Genomic DNA, 14,771 nt, shown 5'->3' with positions numbered 1-14,771 from the left:
AGTCGTGAAATTAAAAATGCCCTTTCATCGTCATGTAACTATTTACACCCTTTACACCCTTATATTCTTGTACAGTGTATGCTTAGAAGGGTGCATTAGCACATATAGCTGTACATTCAGTGTACACATTGCTGTCCACCTGCCCTGAGCACAAATGTGTTCTGCTGCATTTCAAAGAGAAACACAGCAGGAGAATAGAATGGGATTCCACACATTCTGCAAAGATATTAGATAACATGGTCCTCTTACCTCTGTGATTCTGTCTTTCTCATGCTTCCAGTTCCTTATCCTCCTGGGGGTATGACTAAGTTATAAAAAACATTTTTTTTAAGTTATGTCTTTTAAAAATCAATTTACTCGGTTTCAGTGTAAAGCAAAGGAGGCTTCACAAAAAAGCTTCTATGAGTAGCACATGAGCTCTTTTGATAACGTCTATGTTTCCCTGTCTTAGGGGTGTGTCCGTGCACAGCTTAAATGTGCCCATTGAGTTTAGTACGGTTAGGGATTATGTGGCCTGAAATCTGGGAAAAAAGGACAAACTCCTGGCAGGAAATAAATTGTACAGAGCAACTTTTCAAGCGTCAGTGTTTCTTTGTTTCAACCCACAAATGTTGATTTATCTTACAGAGTATTATCTGTACAATGGGGCTGAAATGGTATCCACACCCAGAATTCCTCCACTGCATCAAAGGATGTGAGGTAAGGCATACAAAAATGTAATTTTCATACCTACTTTCTTGACTCAAACACAGGATATATGGTGTTTTAAGCTTTCGGTACTACCTTCTGTACTTAGTCCACCCTGAATGCTTATTAAGAATTAAGAGGGTACGTAGCAATCAGGTGCTGCTGATCAAATGCACTTGATTAATTGCTCATCAACAAGTGAGACTGGAGCTTTCAGATGTGTGCTAACACAATGCTGCAATCTACTTATAACTGGACATCCGAGCAAATTCATCCCAAGGTCAGAATGTTAAAATTCATAACAGTAGAATTAGAAAAAAGCCTGAACAAGTGTGGCTTGTTTGGAAGGGTTCCTGGGCAAATATGGAACAGCTTAGGGGTGGTGATTTGGGCTTGTTTTATAGACACAGGACCTGGACAGTCACTAAGTTGACCGTAAACTTCTCTCCATAGCAAAGGATTCTAGAATCAAATGTGAGGCCTGTGAAACACCAAAACCTTTCCCAAGACTGGGTCATTCAACAGGACAATGATCCCAGGAATAGTAGCAAATCTACCACAGAATGGCTGAAAAAAGTAAATAATCAAGGTGTTGATTATATCTGCAAATGTTGATTAACTAACATAGTTCTGTAAAGAAGAGTGGGCCACATTTCCTCCAAGTCTAAAAAAGTGTGATAAAATCATATTATCATATTACTTGAAATTATTATTTCAAGTAATAATGGTAAAGGTGATAAAGGTGGATATATATGCTACTAAATCATGTTGTATGGTTAGAGTTTAACAGAACTGGAAAGAGTCCTGTGAAAACTTTCTTTTTTACATCAGTGTAGATGAGTTATAAGTAAAATCCTCAGACAATAGTTGAAGAAAGAAAACCAAGCAAGTCCATAATGAGCTTTCTTCCTTCTGGGACATATTGCTGTTATTAACAACTCTGCACAGGGACAGAAAACATTAGGCACTCACAAGTCATTTAAACATGTTGCTGATATACAGGTGTCTCTTATCAGACTTATATATAAGGTCCATTGAAGAGCTATTAACTAGCTATAATCTGGTGTAATGCCTCCTGAAATAATTTACACACATGACTGTGTCATTATGCTATGTTTTTCCCTCCATTAATGGGGCATTCACAAGTGAATGCAACATCTGAAGGAATTCCACCTTACTTCATGGAAGAATGATATCATCCACTCATTTTGGCCAATTGGATAACCTGATTGGTAACCCAAGCTGAGAGGGTGGGGCCAACCCAATAAATCAAATTACTGGAGCATTTTGTGCAGTGAATAGTTTATGGTGTCCTCAGTTTGATTTACGGGTCTGGGCGACTAAGGGCTTAAAGGGTCACATTGAAGAATGAGGAAAATGTAATGTATCAGATTTATCAGCAAATTTATCTAGAGGCTTCTAAAAGCCCCAAAATGCTCAAGAGAAAACAGCAAAAGACTCTGAGAGTTGTGGCAGCAATTAACAAGGCAGGATGTTCTTAGCTCAGTGTCTGTGCCTAATTGCTTGGCTCTTTCTCTTTGATATAGCCATTCATGGGAGACAACTACTGTGACTCAGTAAACAACAGAGCCTTCTGTAACTACGATGGAGGAGACTGCTGCCAATCGACTGTCAAGACTAAAAAGGTTAGTGGCATTTATTTACCTGGAAATGAGACCCCCCCCCCAAAAAAAAAGTACTTATCCCACCTCCTGCATATGTTTTTATCATTTTACTCTACTGCTATGCATTCAGTGGAGGTTGCATGATATCTTTAATAAGCTTTGATACTTGTGAAAATCCTATTTTCAGTGTACTGTAATGAATCACAGTGCTCTGCTGAAAGGTATAGTATTTCAACCTTTGGACGATCTCTAAACAATTTCTTCCTTCCATTGTCTTGTGTGCACTGGTAGACAGATTACAGACCCTGAATTCAAGAGAGTGGGAGGTTTTAGACTTCATCAATAGTGCTCGCAAAATACCACTTGCTGCGGTATTTTGTTACTTAATCTGTTATTTTGTATAGTGTGTTCACACAATTATGTGACATTTGGGTAGTAATTTTACTTTATTTTTAGTATTTTTAGACTATTTTAAGTAAAGGCTGTAGTTATTTGATGAGTACATCTTACTTACTTTACTACCTCATTCTAATAATAAAAGAGAACTGTCATTTTATCTATGCATTCGTTTAATCTTTCAAGAATTTTGTTTTCTATTTTTAAAATTCAGCATTGCATTTTTAAAAAATGATGATTTCTGTGGTATTAACTCCCTAAATTTTGAGTGGTACTTTGCCTGTCTCATCCCTGCCAGCTATTGGCAAGAATTATAGATGGATGTGTAGTTTAGCTTCTGGGCTGCAGCATCTGCTTTCCTGGCCTGGCCTGTTTCTCTGAATCTGGTGAAAGACTTTGGTTGTACTCCCGGCATATCCATCTGTATGTCTGGCTAGATTTATATTGAAATTGATGTCTATCACTGGATATGTCACTGTGTCTTAGTGGACAGCTTTGTCGTATCCCAATTTCATGTTTTTGGGATACATATATAAATATTTAGTAAGGTTGTTAGTTAGCAACTTCATCTTTAGCATCTATCTATTAAATCACTATGAATCTATCTTAAAATACAAATTCTTTAATTTCCTTCTTCTATTTATGTGCTATTGGCTTCTATCAGAATGCGATTCAAAATTTGAGTCTTTGAGTTCTTTCTTTTATAAGTTAACTATCAAATCTAAGCCATTGTATTCCAAATGCAGCAGAGAGTTGATGAATTGTTATCAAATTGCAAAATCTTCTGACCCTTTGGGCAGAACTTGCATAACGCACTTTTGTTGATGGATCCTATCAGGAGAACAGGCCTTATTTTTTGAGAGTTAGAAGTTATACATCAAAGGGTAGCATGGTCTAATGTTATGTTTGGATGGAGCAACACATCTACAGTTTAAAACTGAAATGCTTTTGAAGGTTTTGACATCTGTGTCTATGTTCCAGAAATAGTTTAGACTAGCTGAACGCTAAAGAAATCTTGAAGCACAATCAAAAAGCAGTGTCCTCCACAAAGGCTTATACTCTATACTCTAAATTTAAGAAATTAAATTTGTATCAAAATTTAATGGGTCCTTTTGTTGCTCATATACCGCATGCACCAAATTTGATTAAATTTCACTAGGTTTCAGGGTAACCTTGCTTTCAATTACACATACACACAAATTACATGGGCCAGTGCCCTGCCAAAACAAATGTCTATGCCCCATCTCAAAACTTCAAAGAAAGCGATCCCCATCTGCACTAGTTTTAGCATTTTTTTCTTTGCCCATACTCTACTTCTTCACCAAGAAATCAATTTGGAAGTTTATGCATGGTCTTGTCAACAAGAAGACAGACAAACCTACAAAACTCAGTAACATCAGAAATACATTTTTGCATTTTGCATTCATTGAAAAATGCTTTTCAAACCATGTGCGCAAAGAAGTAATCTCCTCATTCTATAACTGTCAACCACAGAGCCGCGTACTGCACAACACAAGATCAACAGATTCAGAGGAACCTTTAACTATATTGACAGCGTACTCTATATTAAACTTGAGCAATAGTTTTAAAGAAAAAGTCTCAGTATATATCAATATAAGAAGACGCATGCGAGAGAGATATACTTTTTAACACACAGTCCCTGAGGTTTACAGGTTTTAAAAGAAAATTGAACAAAGAAACATTAGGCAAAGAGAAACATTTTGTGAAACCACCCTCGTAGTCAGTAACAGCTGATAAAGATCTGCCGATACTTTATTTCTTCCTTGGTGATGCTCTCCAGGCCATTCACCACAGCAACCTTCAGCTGCTCTTTGTTGCCGGGTCACTCTGCCTGTAGTCTTGTTTTAAATCACTATGAATGAATTTTTAATGGGATTTATGGCTGACTTGGTCAGTCAAGGAAATTCTTGATTGTTTTTGGTTGCTTTTGGCTGTTTGTTACAGACCTGAATGATGAAATATCATACATTTATATATATTTGTCTCAGTTTGAACACACAAATATTATTGTAACATCTTGCAACAAAGAAAGTGGAATTGTGTCTCAAGTCCATTTAGTATGTGTGATTCTTAGTATTCAATAGTACAGCATGCAAGTTTACACACAGCTTGTAATCTACAGTTTGTTTATTATGACTTTTCGTCCCCTGCTGGGGCTCAGACCACCTGCTGCTGGTAATCATATATGGACACGCCTCTGCCCAGGCTGAGGGGAAAAGAGCATTTCTAACATTTCCCCAAATAACTTTGTTGCCTCCTAATACTTCAATATATTGGTAATAGATAGAATAGTAGTAATATGCTATTTATCAGCAAAAATGTCGAGCAAAGTATGGTTTTACTTTCCAGAACCTCAATTGTTGTGGAGGAATCTTGCAAGGCTTAATGCTATAGTATTTCTAAGCCAAAGAAACGGCATACTGAAAGTCAATAGTGTGATCCACAAAACTTGTACAAAACTATTACTGAAATAACTACACAAATTAAGCGTGAAACCATCCAGTGAATGCTATTATTACTAATAGTCATACTAGAAATAACAATGAGGTGAAGATAAGCTCCGTGATCTTCACCGCAATCTGCTATAATTCTTAATTTTCAAAGAAATTGGAAAGTTTTATCCGTTTTTCTTAATGACTCTAGGCTGTTCCCCTGGGTTTACACCTGAACAATGCTTGTCCAAATTCTATTTAAAGACATTATGCATGGACTGCAACTACAACTGGCTGGTGTTTTCCACTAGTGGGTCCCCTGCAAATTATTCAAGGCATTTAAAAAAAATTATTCTGAAATAACCAGTTGTAATTTGATTTATCAGCTGCCAGGAGCAAGGGGCAAGGAAAGGTTACTGTGGGTGAGAAAGAAAAAGGAAACACTAAGGAATTAAGCTGATATGTGAAATTGATATAGGAACAAAGGAAAACCAGATGTTTGACATTAATCCCTTTTCTTGCGAGCACATTGCTTAATTGATGCTTTTTGCTCGCAAACACATGTTGCTTAATGTCTTGGCCAATATAAACATACCTTGTTTTCACGAAACTCAATTTAACCTGAATGCGAGTTTTAAATTATTACATTTTAACAGCCTTCCTGACAATCTTTATATGTTACTTTGATATCGCTGCCCAAATTTCCTCTCTATTTATTGTTTTAGTACTTGCGTTAATAAGACATTTGGATTTAGTTGTTTATCTCATATTCTCACAATCATTCCTTTTTGATCAACTCAGACAAGTCAGTTACAGGGCGTTTTGCACCTGATGCTTATTTTCTCCAATGCATGGCGAGTAACCCAGGACAGAGATTCATAAAAAAAATATGTTATATATAATAAAAACAAATGTGTAACTCATTACAGATTCTGCTTCTCTGACCTGCTGATTAATGCTTTTCCCAGCTGACAAAGACAGACAGTTTTTATCTCTTCAGAGTGAAATCAATGTTCCCATCCAGACCTCAAATAAAGACATTGTTCCAGCTCGCTTACATGTGCCTAAACACGTATTTCATCAACAAAGGTTTTGTTTCTGTGACACTGTGATTTTTTTTTTTTTTTTTTTGGTTGGATTTTTTTTTTAAGTCATCCACAGTTGTCTTAATCAGAGACAATAGCATAATCCTTTTTTGTCTGTCTTTGATACAGTACATTTACTCTGCTATAATGAAATACAGTTCCACGCATTAAATTAAATGAAGTTATTTGTGAGGTGTAAATTGCATTTTTTTTTATATTTAAGTACCTGTGCATTAAATTTACTGACTAGAGACAAAAATAACTTTTTGATTTTTTTTGCAATATCTCCGATGTCTCTTTGCAGTAGGCTCCTTGACCCGGCTGGTTGTATTCTGGTTATATCCTATGTAAAAGCAAGGTTACTGAGTGCACACGTTGGTTTGCCATTAAATAGCCCTCTTCCGACAACTATGTCGCTATTTATGGATGTAAGTGTTGATGTGAATTTCTGTTCAATGTGATTTTCTGTATATGTAGACAGCAACAGTTTCATCAGATGTATAACATGTAATTGCCAACGTTACCCCACTGCACTCTCCAGCTAACTGCTATTTTGTCTCTGTCCTGACAGCCATGTGGTTAATTTACACAGATAATGAATTATAAAAGTTGTAATGTAATTGCACTGTAATTAAATTTCATAAATAAAGCAAAACCAACAGATAAATGATTGTGAGAGAAGAAGAAGTGAAAGCTGTGTACTAAATACAAATGCTGTCATGCAGTTAGCATTTTTTTAACATTAGCGTCAGCATTTAGGAAATATTTACTAGTTGTGGCTCTGGCAGTACAACTAGTACAAACTTTTTCTACATAGACAACAAAACCCAAACGCCAGTCAATGCCGTAACACAAAATAATTGTTCATTAATGTTGTTTGTGTAAGCTAGCTAGCTTTTGCCATCACCTTCGACGCTGAAAATGAATCTTTCTTCCGCTGGCTTCTTAACGTAGCTAACATGGTGACCATTGAGGGTGAGAAGAGTAGTTTTTAAATACCTTTTTGTCTAGTATGAATAAACTGAGTACAGGTGGTGCAGTGTAGAGAGCGTGAATGCACATAGGAGCCGTGATAGTAGCCTACAGAAGAATGAGAACCAGCAAAGGCCTTCTCAAAGACTAATGGAAAACTCCATAGGAGCCCAACGCCCCACCCCCATCTCTGCATTCCCCCATTCATTATCTCATTATCATGCAGTCTTCCCTTCACACATTCCCACTTTCAGTCACTTGGGTTGTCTTTTTTTTTCTCACTCTCGCTTAATCTAGTTCACACACAAACAAAACGCACCTGAACAGACACAAACCATCAGTTACTGGTCATTCAGTAGGAATTTTACTCTTGCTTGTTATTGTTCCCAGTGTATGTCATTGAACTTACTGGTGCTTTATTTTCATAAAACCACAGACAGATCTTGTTTGCCTGATTACTTCTATTTACTTCTCTATTTTGGTAACAGAACAAAATGGTTTTCCAACATGCACTCATCATCGTATATCTTTTCTATGATTTGAGTCCGTCCAGCAAGTCTGTGGATAATAAATAGATAAATCAACAAGTATTCACCCTCACTTCTTTATTCTTCAACCAAAATCCAAAAAGGTCATGTAATGGTCAGTAGTTTATCATTTTTATGTCAGTTCAATGATGGAAGAGATACAACACAATTCATGAAAACATCTGTACACCCCAGTTAATGAAAGCCGCTTAAAGTGACTTCTTTACCGCTGTTGCACGATTGTTTATTATTATGCTCTCCGGCATCACAATCCATGCCTCTTAAAATGTAAACTGATTCAACAGTTCACTGTGAAAAATCTTAATGTTTGGAATGTAATACAATTTCCTCCAGACACAATCCGGAGCACTTTGTTTTCTTACCAAACAAAATCATATTAAAGGAATTATGTAATTTTCACTTAAGTTTTCCAGAGCTTTCTCTTTTTGCATGTTTGTTCAGAATTTATTCCCGATAAGAGCTGAATAACAGCTGGAAGGGGGAAAAAATAAGGGGAAAATGTACTGAAAAGCAACAGACCTCGTTTACTTTTCTTCCACTTCCCAGCAAATACTGCTATATCCCTTTGTTTTGGTAATGATTTGTGTATTAGGAGTTCTGGATGACTTGCTGTGTGTTGTTCAACCCCAGGAGCTTTGAAGGTGCAAGGACTGGCTGCACGTAAGGTCACCACAGGATCTCCCCTTAATAGTTGCAAGCTGTTGGCTGGATTTGGACAGGCAGAGAGGAGAGGAAGTAAGGGTTATGGAGTGTGCCTTTCTGAGGGTTCCCTGCACAAGACCCTTTTTAGCCCCCCCACCACCTATTTTGGAAGGAATTCCTTTCTTGGATATAGTTGGCCTCTCTTTGAGAACATTTTATGAATGTGCCTGTATGTTTTTCTGTCTGATTTGGGTCTCGGGTGTGCGCTGAGATCTTTTCCAGCCCCTCGCCGCTGTTTACCACTCTCAGTCTAGCACAAGTATGCTCAACATATGATTTGCTATGTGTCATGACTGATGCTTTTTGTTCAGGTGACAGTCTGATATCTACTAACCGCTATGGCTGCAATCCATCTTTTGAAACAAAAACAAATCCTGTCTCTATGTAAGTCACCTGGAAACACACAATCTTTAACACATGATCTTTTATGAAAAGTGGCTGTTGCTTTTCCACATGGAGGCCAGTGTGTACTGTGATAGAATTCAGATTTTAATGGCATAGTTTCCTTTAATTCCAACTATTTATTTGTATGAGTATGGGGAGCAAGGACTGAAGGTGGACTGGGCAAAAAAGCATGAGAGAGAGGGGAATATAAAGAGCAGGGCTTTTCTACACAGCTGAGCAAAGGTAGTTACACAGCTGGAGGACACACTCCCCACAGGTTTTAGGGGTTTAGGCTGGTAACGGATGCCAAGTGCTTGCATTTGAATTGCCAAAAGTTAGTTATGTGTTCTTTGGTTCTTAAGTGGCTCTTTTTCCTTCCATATCTAATCTGTAACAACTTTATTTTTGCCCATTGTTCTTTCTGTCTCTCGCTCTCATTCCAATTTTGTATTTATAGCATAAGTCTGTGACTTTTAATTTTAATTTCTTAATGGCCTCGGTTATCTCAGACTCATATACTTGTAAGATTTCACTGATAATTAATTTTTAGGTTTTTCAGTACACTAGTGCTCTTGGTGCTGTGACAAACAATTCTTTGAAATCTTCAGACCTGTGAATGTAATATATGAATGTAGGAGCATGAACATGCCACTGGTTAGGTTTTGCTTATATCTTAAATTCTAGATAAAGACTGAATAAGAAAGCAAAACATCTGTATTAACACACTCTAATCTATAATGACATGTAAGCAGCCATATATATTTTTATAATTCCCTCTAATAATCTTATTTATGTAATTTACGTAATAAACAGTTTGGTATCTCTAGATCTCTAGATAAGCCATTTCCCTTTCTCCCAGCCCTTTGCCCAAAAAGCCACCTTCTTTCCTTTAAGCGCTGGCTTAAACGCACAAACTGCAAACGCAGACATGTCAATAGGAACTCTGTTATTTCGACCTGTTCCTGAAATTGAAGGATGTGGCTCTGACAAAGTCTGTGTTCTTCTGAAGGGCTTTCATGTTGCTGTCAGTGGGTGTCCTCGCACAGGCCTTCTCTAGCCCAGGGACATAGGGCAGCACGATGGCCCCCAGGCCCACAAGGCCAGTCAGTCAGTCTAATTTCCCAGCCACCCTGAGAGAACCTTAAGTCAGGGCCAGATGTGGCAGCTGGCGCAGCCACCCTGGAGGTCAAGGTCAAAGGAAACCATGTCAAATTTGCCACCCACCATCACTCTCTAGATTGAGAGATAAACAGAACTGCCCTTGGAGGAGAAATAAAGGAATGGGAAGTGTATTGAGATATTGTGCTGCAAGAGAAGGGGAATAATAAAGCAAGACACAGCAAGCGAGACACTCCAAAACAAACAATGTGGAAGTGTGAAACTCAGAATTTTTGTAATTCAACTAGGAAAGAGTTGTACGGGAATGAGGAACCCCATGTTCTTGGCTTCAAAATGCTACAAAGGAAACTCTGGTCATGCATTTGACAGCTGTTTTTGAAGTGTGTCTGGCCTTGGGCTTGTAAAGTCATCACACGTAGGCCTCATTTTCTCAGAGGAGTCTGGGCACTGCCCACCTGGCCCTGACATTAAGAGCACCGCCCCCACACATAAACAACTTATTTTATACCTAATTTCAAAGGAGAACCTGCGTCACTGCTCCTCTGTGACTAGCATGCTCCCCCACAGACCCGCTGTCAATAAAGTCCCAATTCTTAAAATTATTGCCCCTATTTTATGTCATTTGGCACCAATGAAGGTATAACATTTTGGTTGTAAGCATTTTCTTTTAACTGCAATCTAAAGCAATTTCAAATTTTGCTTTTCTAATTTTTTTTTAGAAAAGTACTATGAAATCAAATTTTATATATATATATTATAAGGCTAGCACGCCTTATTTCAGTCATGCAAGCCTTGAAGCAGGTCACTGACCCCTGGAAACTACTGGCCACTGTGGAAAAGTGTATAGTAGATGTATAATACAAGTTGCTGGCAGCTGCTAGTGTGAAACTGTCACAAACTGGTATGTAGCGGTATATGGCATATTGGTAAATGGCGCTACACAGAAAATCTCTTTGCAAATGCGTCGGTTTCTAGCAGGTAGCTGCAGTCACCAGAAGTTTGCACAATCACCAACTACTAGTGAGTACAAGTAGTTGACATTAGTTTCCAAATTATTGTTAGACAGTAGCTCTCGCTGGTCAGGAAGACTACTGTCGTATCTGCAAACACTCATCAAGTGGTAATGAAATTCTGTACAATGTAAACTGTACACTGGATATGAGCAGATTCCATGCAAAATGAAACGTGTGGCTGAGGAAAAAAGGCTACGCATTAGAATGCTTGACTCCAAACTAAATGCTGTTCCTTAACACTGCAACCAACACATTTCAAAAGATGCAGTAGCCAAATCAATGCTACAGGGTGTTTTTGGTGCAGCACCCTCTTTTTGACTCACTGGAGATAGCCAGCAACCTCCAAAAACCACTTTCCAAGCGATCAGAGGATACATATTTTTCCTAGCCACTGGAAGCTGGTTGACTGATCTTTAAGCCTTTTTGGCTGAAGCTGTAATAGCTTAGAGACTGTTTGCTTATCAGCAGGCCACCTTTCTTCCAGTTTTACCTCACCCTCCCAAGCTTTGGACCTCTGCACTACACAATTCCATTATAGTTAAACTGAATCTAATGAAAACTATCAGAAACTTGAAGATCTGATAAAATTGTTTAGTTGTAGACAGGAAATCAATCAGTGTGTGATTGTAGATCAAATTAAGTTTTTAACAGCATCTTTTAGTTAATGGGAAATTCAACTTTTTAGATAGTATGAGCTCATGGTGTAATTTGTAAAATGGTATAGGAGTAGTCTCAGTAATTATACAGCAGCTACTCCGTATTTAGTTAATAGCACAATGATCCTCTCCTGGAAACAACTCATCCTCTAGTAGCCAGATAGCTTTCACTAATAGCTGTCTTTGTCTTGAGACGTGCTGTTAGAATCTGCTGGTTGCACTGACCAGGTTCTATACATTTACAGTGTATACTGAAACTCATTGTGCAAAAAATGAAGTATCAGTCTGCTCTAACGTGAAAGAAATGACATTGATAGCAAGCCTAGGACAAAATGCAGACATCCTTGGTTCACCGGCTGCCTTTCACTGCTTGGACCACACGTGTTTCTTGTTTGGCCTGCAGATGAAGGACACATTTTGTGTACCGAATCAGCTGAAGCAGGCCCCCCAAGAGGTGGGCAGACAAGTCAGCAGCAGCTGGTGCTAGTGACGCATTACCATCGTTATCTAGTGACGTCAAAGCCAGAGGCAATGTCCACTGATCTTCCGGTTCTGTGTTCACCTGCAGGATTTCACTTTGACATAAGACTATCAGAAAAAACAAGGGGATCAATTGCTGTAATAGTATGGTTAATATCATGAGTCTTCTATGAGCAGAAAATGTTGAAAAAAAGACCAAACACTTACCTAAAGTCACCTCATAGTAGAATGACACTACTGTTTGATGGCATCACATAAAGTACTGCAAATGTCTAGCATGAAAAGACTTGTTAGATGTAATTGCCCATTAGTTTCATGGTGCTACCCTTCTCAGACATTTTTTTTTTCTTATTTTCATATTTTACCACCCCAATTTCAAAAAAGCTGGAATGTTGTGTAAAATGTAAATAGAAACCAGTTGCTGGACATTTGGGAGAGGAATGTTGTCCAGTTCTTGTCTGATAGAGGATCCTAGCTGCTCAAACAGTCCTGGGTCTTCTTTGTTGTATTTTTCTTTTCATGGTTCGCCAAATGTTTTCAGTTGGTGAAAGATCTGGACTGCAGGCAGGCCAGTTCAGCATCTGGACATTTCTACTATGAAGCCATGTTGTTTGATAGGCCTTGATTAAAAAACATGTCATCCATATGGGAGTATATATTGCTCTAAAACTTGTATATGGCATTCAATATCGATGCATCTTTGCAGATGTGCAAGCTGCCAGTTTACACATCTCTTATGTATCCCATAACATAAGAGATGCAGGCTTTTGAACTGAGCAGTTACATCAAGTGGGATGGTCCCTTTCCTCTTCATGGTCCAGAGCATGCATCCATGTTTTCAGTAAATAAATACAAGTTTGATTGCTGTGACCAAAGAGCAGCATTGAACTTTGGTTCATTTAAAATGATAATATGGCTTCTTCTTTGAATGACAGAGCACACAAAGGATTTCTGGAACTGTTCCTGAAATCATGCACTGATAACAGAATCATGCCAGTTTTTAATGTAGTGTAACCTGAGGGCCCAAAGATATCCAGATCTTCAGCTTTGTCTCCATATTCTTTTGATAATATTATGTAATGTGTCTTGATGCATGCTCAATCCTCCAGATATGGACATTTCAAATAGTTCATCATCTGGTCATTACTAAGTGATGTGAGTGGCTTCCTGTCCTCCATGCTGATGTTGGATGCTAGGGATGCCCAACTCTCTGTGAATGCTACTAATCGTCTTTGATCAGTGGTTGTGATCAACGGTCATGACAATGGACATATTATGATTATGAGACTAACCTCACAGCTCATTGTTTGTCAGTGGTGCTAGTGTCAGTCATTGTGCAAATGTACTGTTTATAAGGTTGGGGAACCCTGCAGTCAGCTGAGACTGAAGAAGTCACTTGAATGATGAAACATTTCTCCACTAAAAACGCTATGTCCAGATGCAAAGAATCAACTTTTTGGGATTATGCATTGTAGTTGATATTTGTTTTGTGTGATTTGGGATCCACTGCCCTTCTATATTCATGAGAAACTCTACCTGTCTAAGATGCTGTTTTTATGTGGAGTCACATTACTGGATGCTCCCATTTAACTTAATTAGTTGTAAAATGTTCCTGCAGAAAATGGTACAATGGTTTTCTATCTTCTATTGAAAATAAAACATTGCTTTATGAGATTTGCAAATTATTCCATTTTGTGGGTTTTTGTTTTTTTTACACATCGTCCAAACTCTCTTGGAGCTGTTGTTGTACATTGAGGTTATGAAGACGTGTTACTATAGTGACGTTGAGGATGTAACAGTTTAGCTTCAGGATTAGGTAGGGTTCAGGTTTTGACTAAGAATATTTGGACAACTTCTGTTTTGAGGATAAAGAGCATGTGTTTGTGTTTGTGAGCTTACAACTTCATAAGCATTAAAAAATGGATAGATGGGCTCTAAAGTTGGCAATTACATATGAATTTAAGTTTCTCATTCTCTACGCAGGTGATTCCATTCCCAATGTCCTGTGACTTACGAGATGAGTGTTCCTGTCGGGATCCCAATGCTGTAGAGAACAGAAAGGATGAGCATGTCCACTACCTGGGGTGACCAACCTTAGCAAGGACCCTTTGTTCAACAACCTAGGACCCTTTCCCCAACACCACATAGCCAAAGTGGCTGAGGCAGACTCTCCTTCATCCTCTTCTTGGCCTTCGATTTCCTGCACATGCTGCTTACAAGGCATACCTCTCCATCCATCCATACTGCAACCCCAACCTGCTGAAATGCCTCCATCTCTCCACAACCGAAACATACAGAAAAGAAGATGGGACTCCATAATACCTTCATTTTTCAGCTTAAAGGAAAGTAACCCCTGCAATACATTAAATCATTAAAGTACACATTAAGCAAAGCAAGAAAAAAAACACAAAATAAAATGAATTACATGAAGCAGACATTTTTGAAAAAAAAAAGACAAAACAAAACAAAACAAAAAAAAGAACAAAAACAACAACAACAACAACATAACCAAGCCTAGGTAGCATGCCTTTTGTTGAGTTTTGTGCTGGCTTTAGTGTCTATTTTAGTGACCTTACTCTACAATCAAGTGATTGAACCAAAGGTATATCAAAATGCATACGTCAAGGATAGCATTGATTGTGTTTCGGAAA

At 38.1% G+C, this 14,771-nt stretch overlaps 1 protein-coding gene across 1 annotated transcript in view; it reads left to right on the top strand.

The window, feature by feature from the left end:
- pappaa (pregnancy-associated plasma protein A, pappalysin 1a) overlaps positions 1 to 14,520 on the top strand; it is a 93,285-nt gene extending 78,765 nt beyond the window's left edge. Inside the window, exons 20-22 of the mRNA XM_013909321.1 lie at positions 628 to 699; positions 2,235 to 2,333; positions 14,104 to 14,520. Of these exons, the coding sequence (XP_013764775.1) occupies positions 628 to 699; positions 2,235 to 2,333; positions 14,104 to 14,208 (276 nt within the window). The 3' untranslated portion in view covers positions 14,209 to 14,520. The remainder of the gene's footprint in view (positions 1 to 627; positions 700 to 2,234; positions 2,334 to 14,103) is intronic.
- The last annotated feature ends 251 nt before the right edge of the window (positions 14,521 to 14,771 follow it).

This window comes from Pundamilia nyererei, unplaced genomic scaffold (genome assembly GCF_000239375.1).
Source record: "Pundamilia nyererei isolate P.nyererei 1_Seehausen unplaced genomic scaffold, PunNye1.0 scaffold00002, whole genome shotgun sequence".
Taxonomy (NCBI): Eukaryota; Metazoa; Chordata; class Actinopteri; order Cichliformes; family Cichlidae; genus Pundamilia; species Pundamilia nyererei.
The sequence above is the reverse complement of the archived record's forward strand: the minus strand, read 5'-3'. Positions and strand labels throughout refer to the sequence as shown.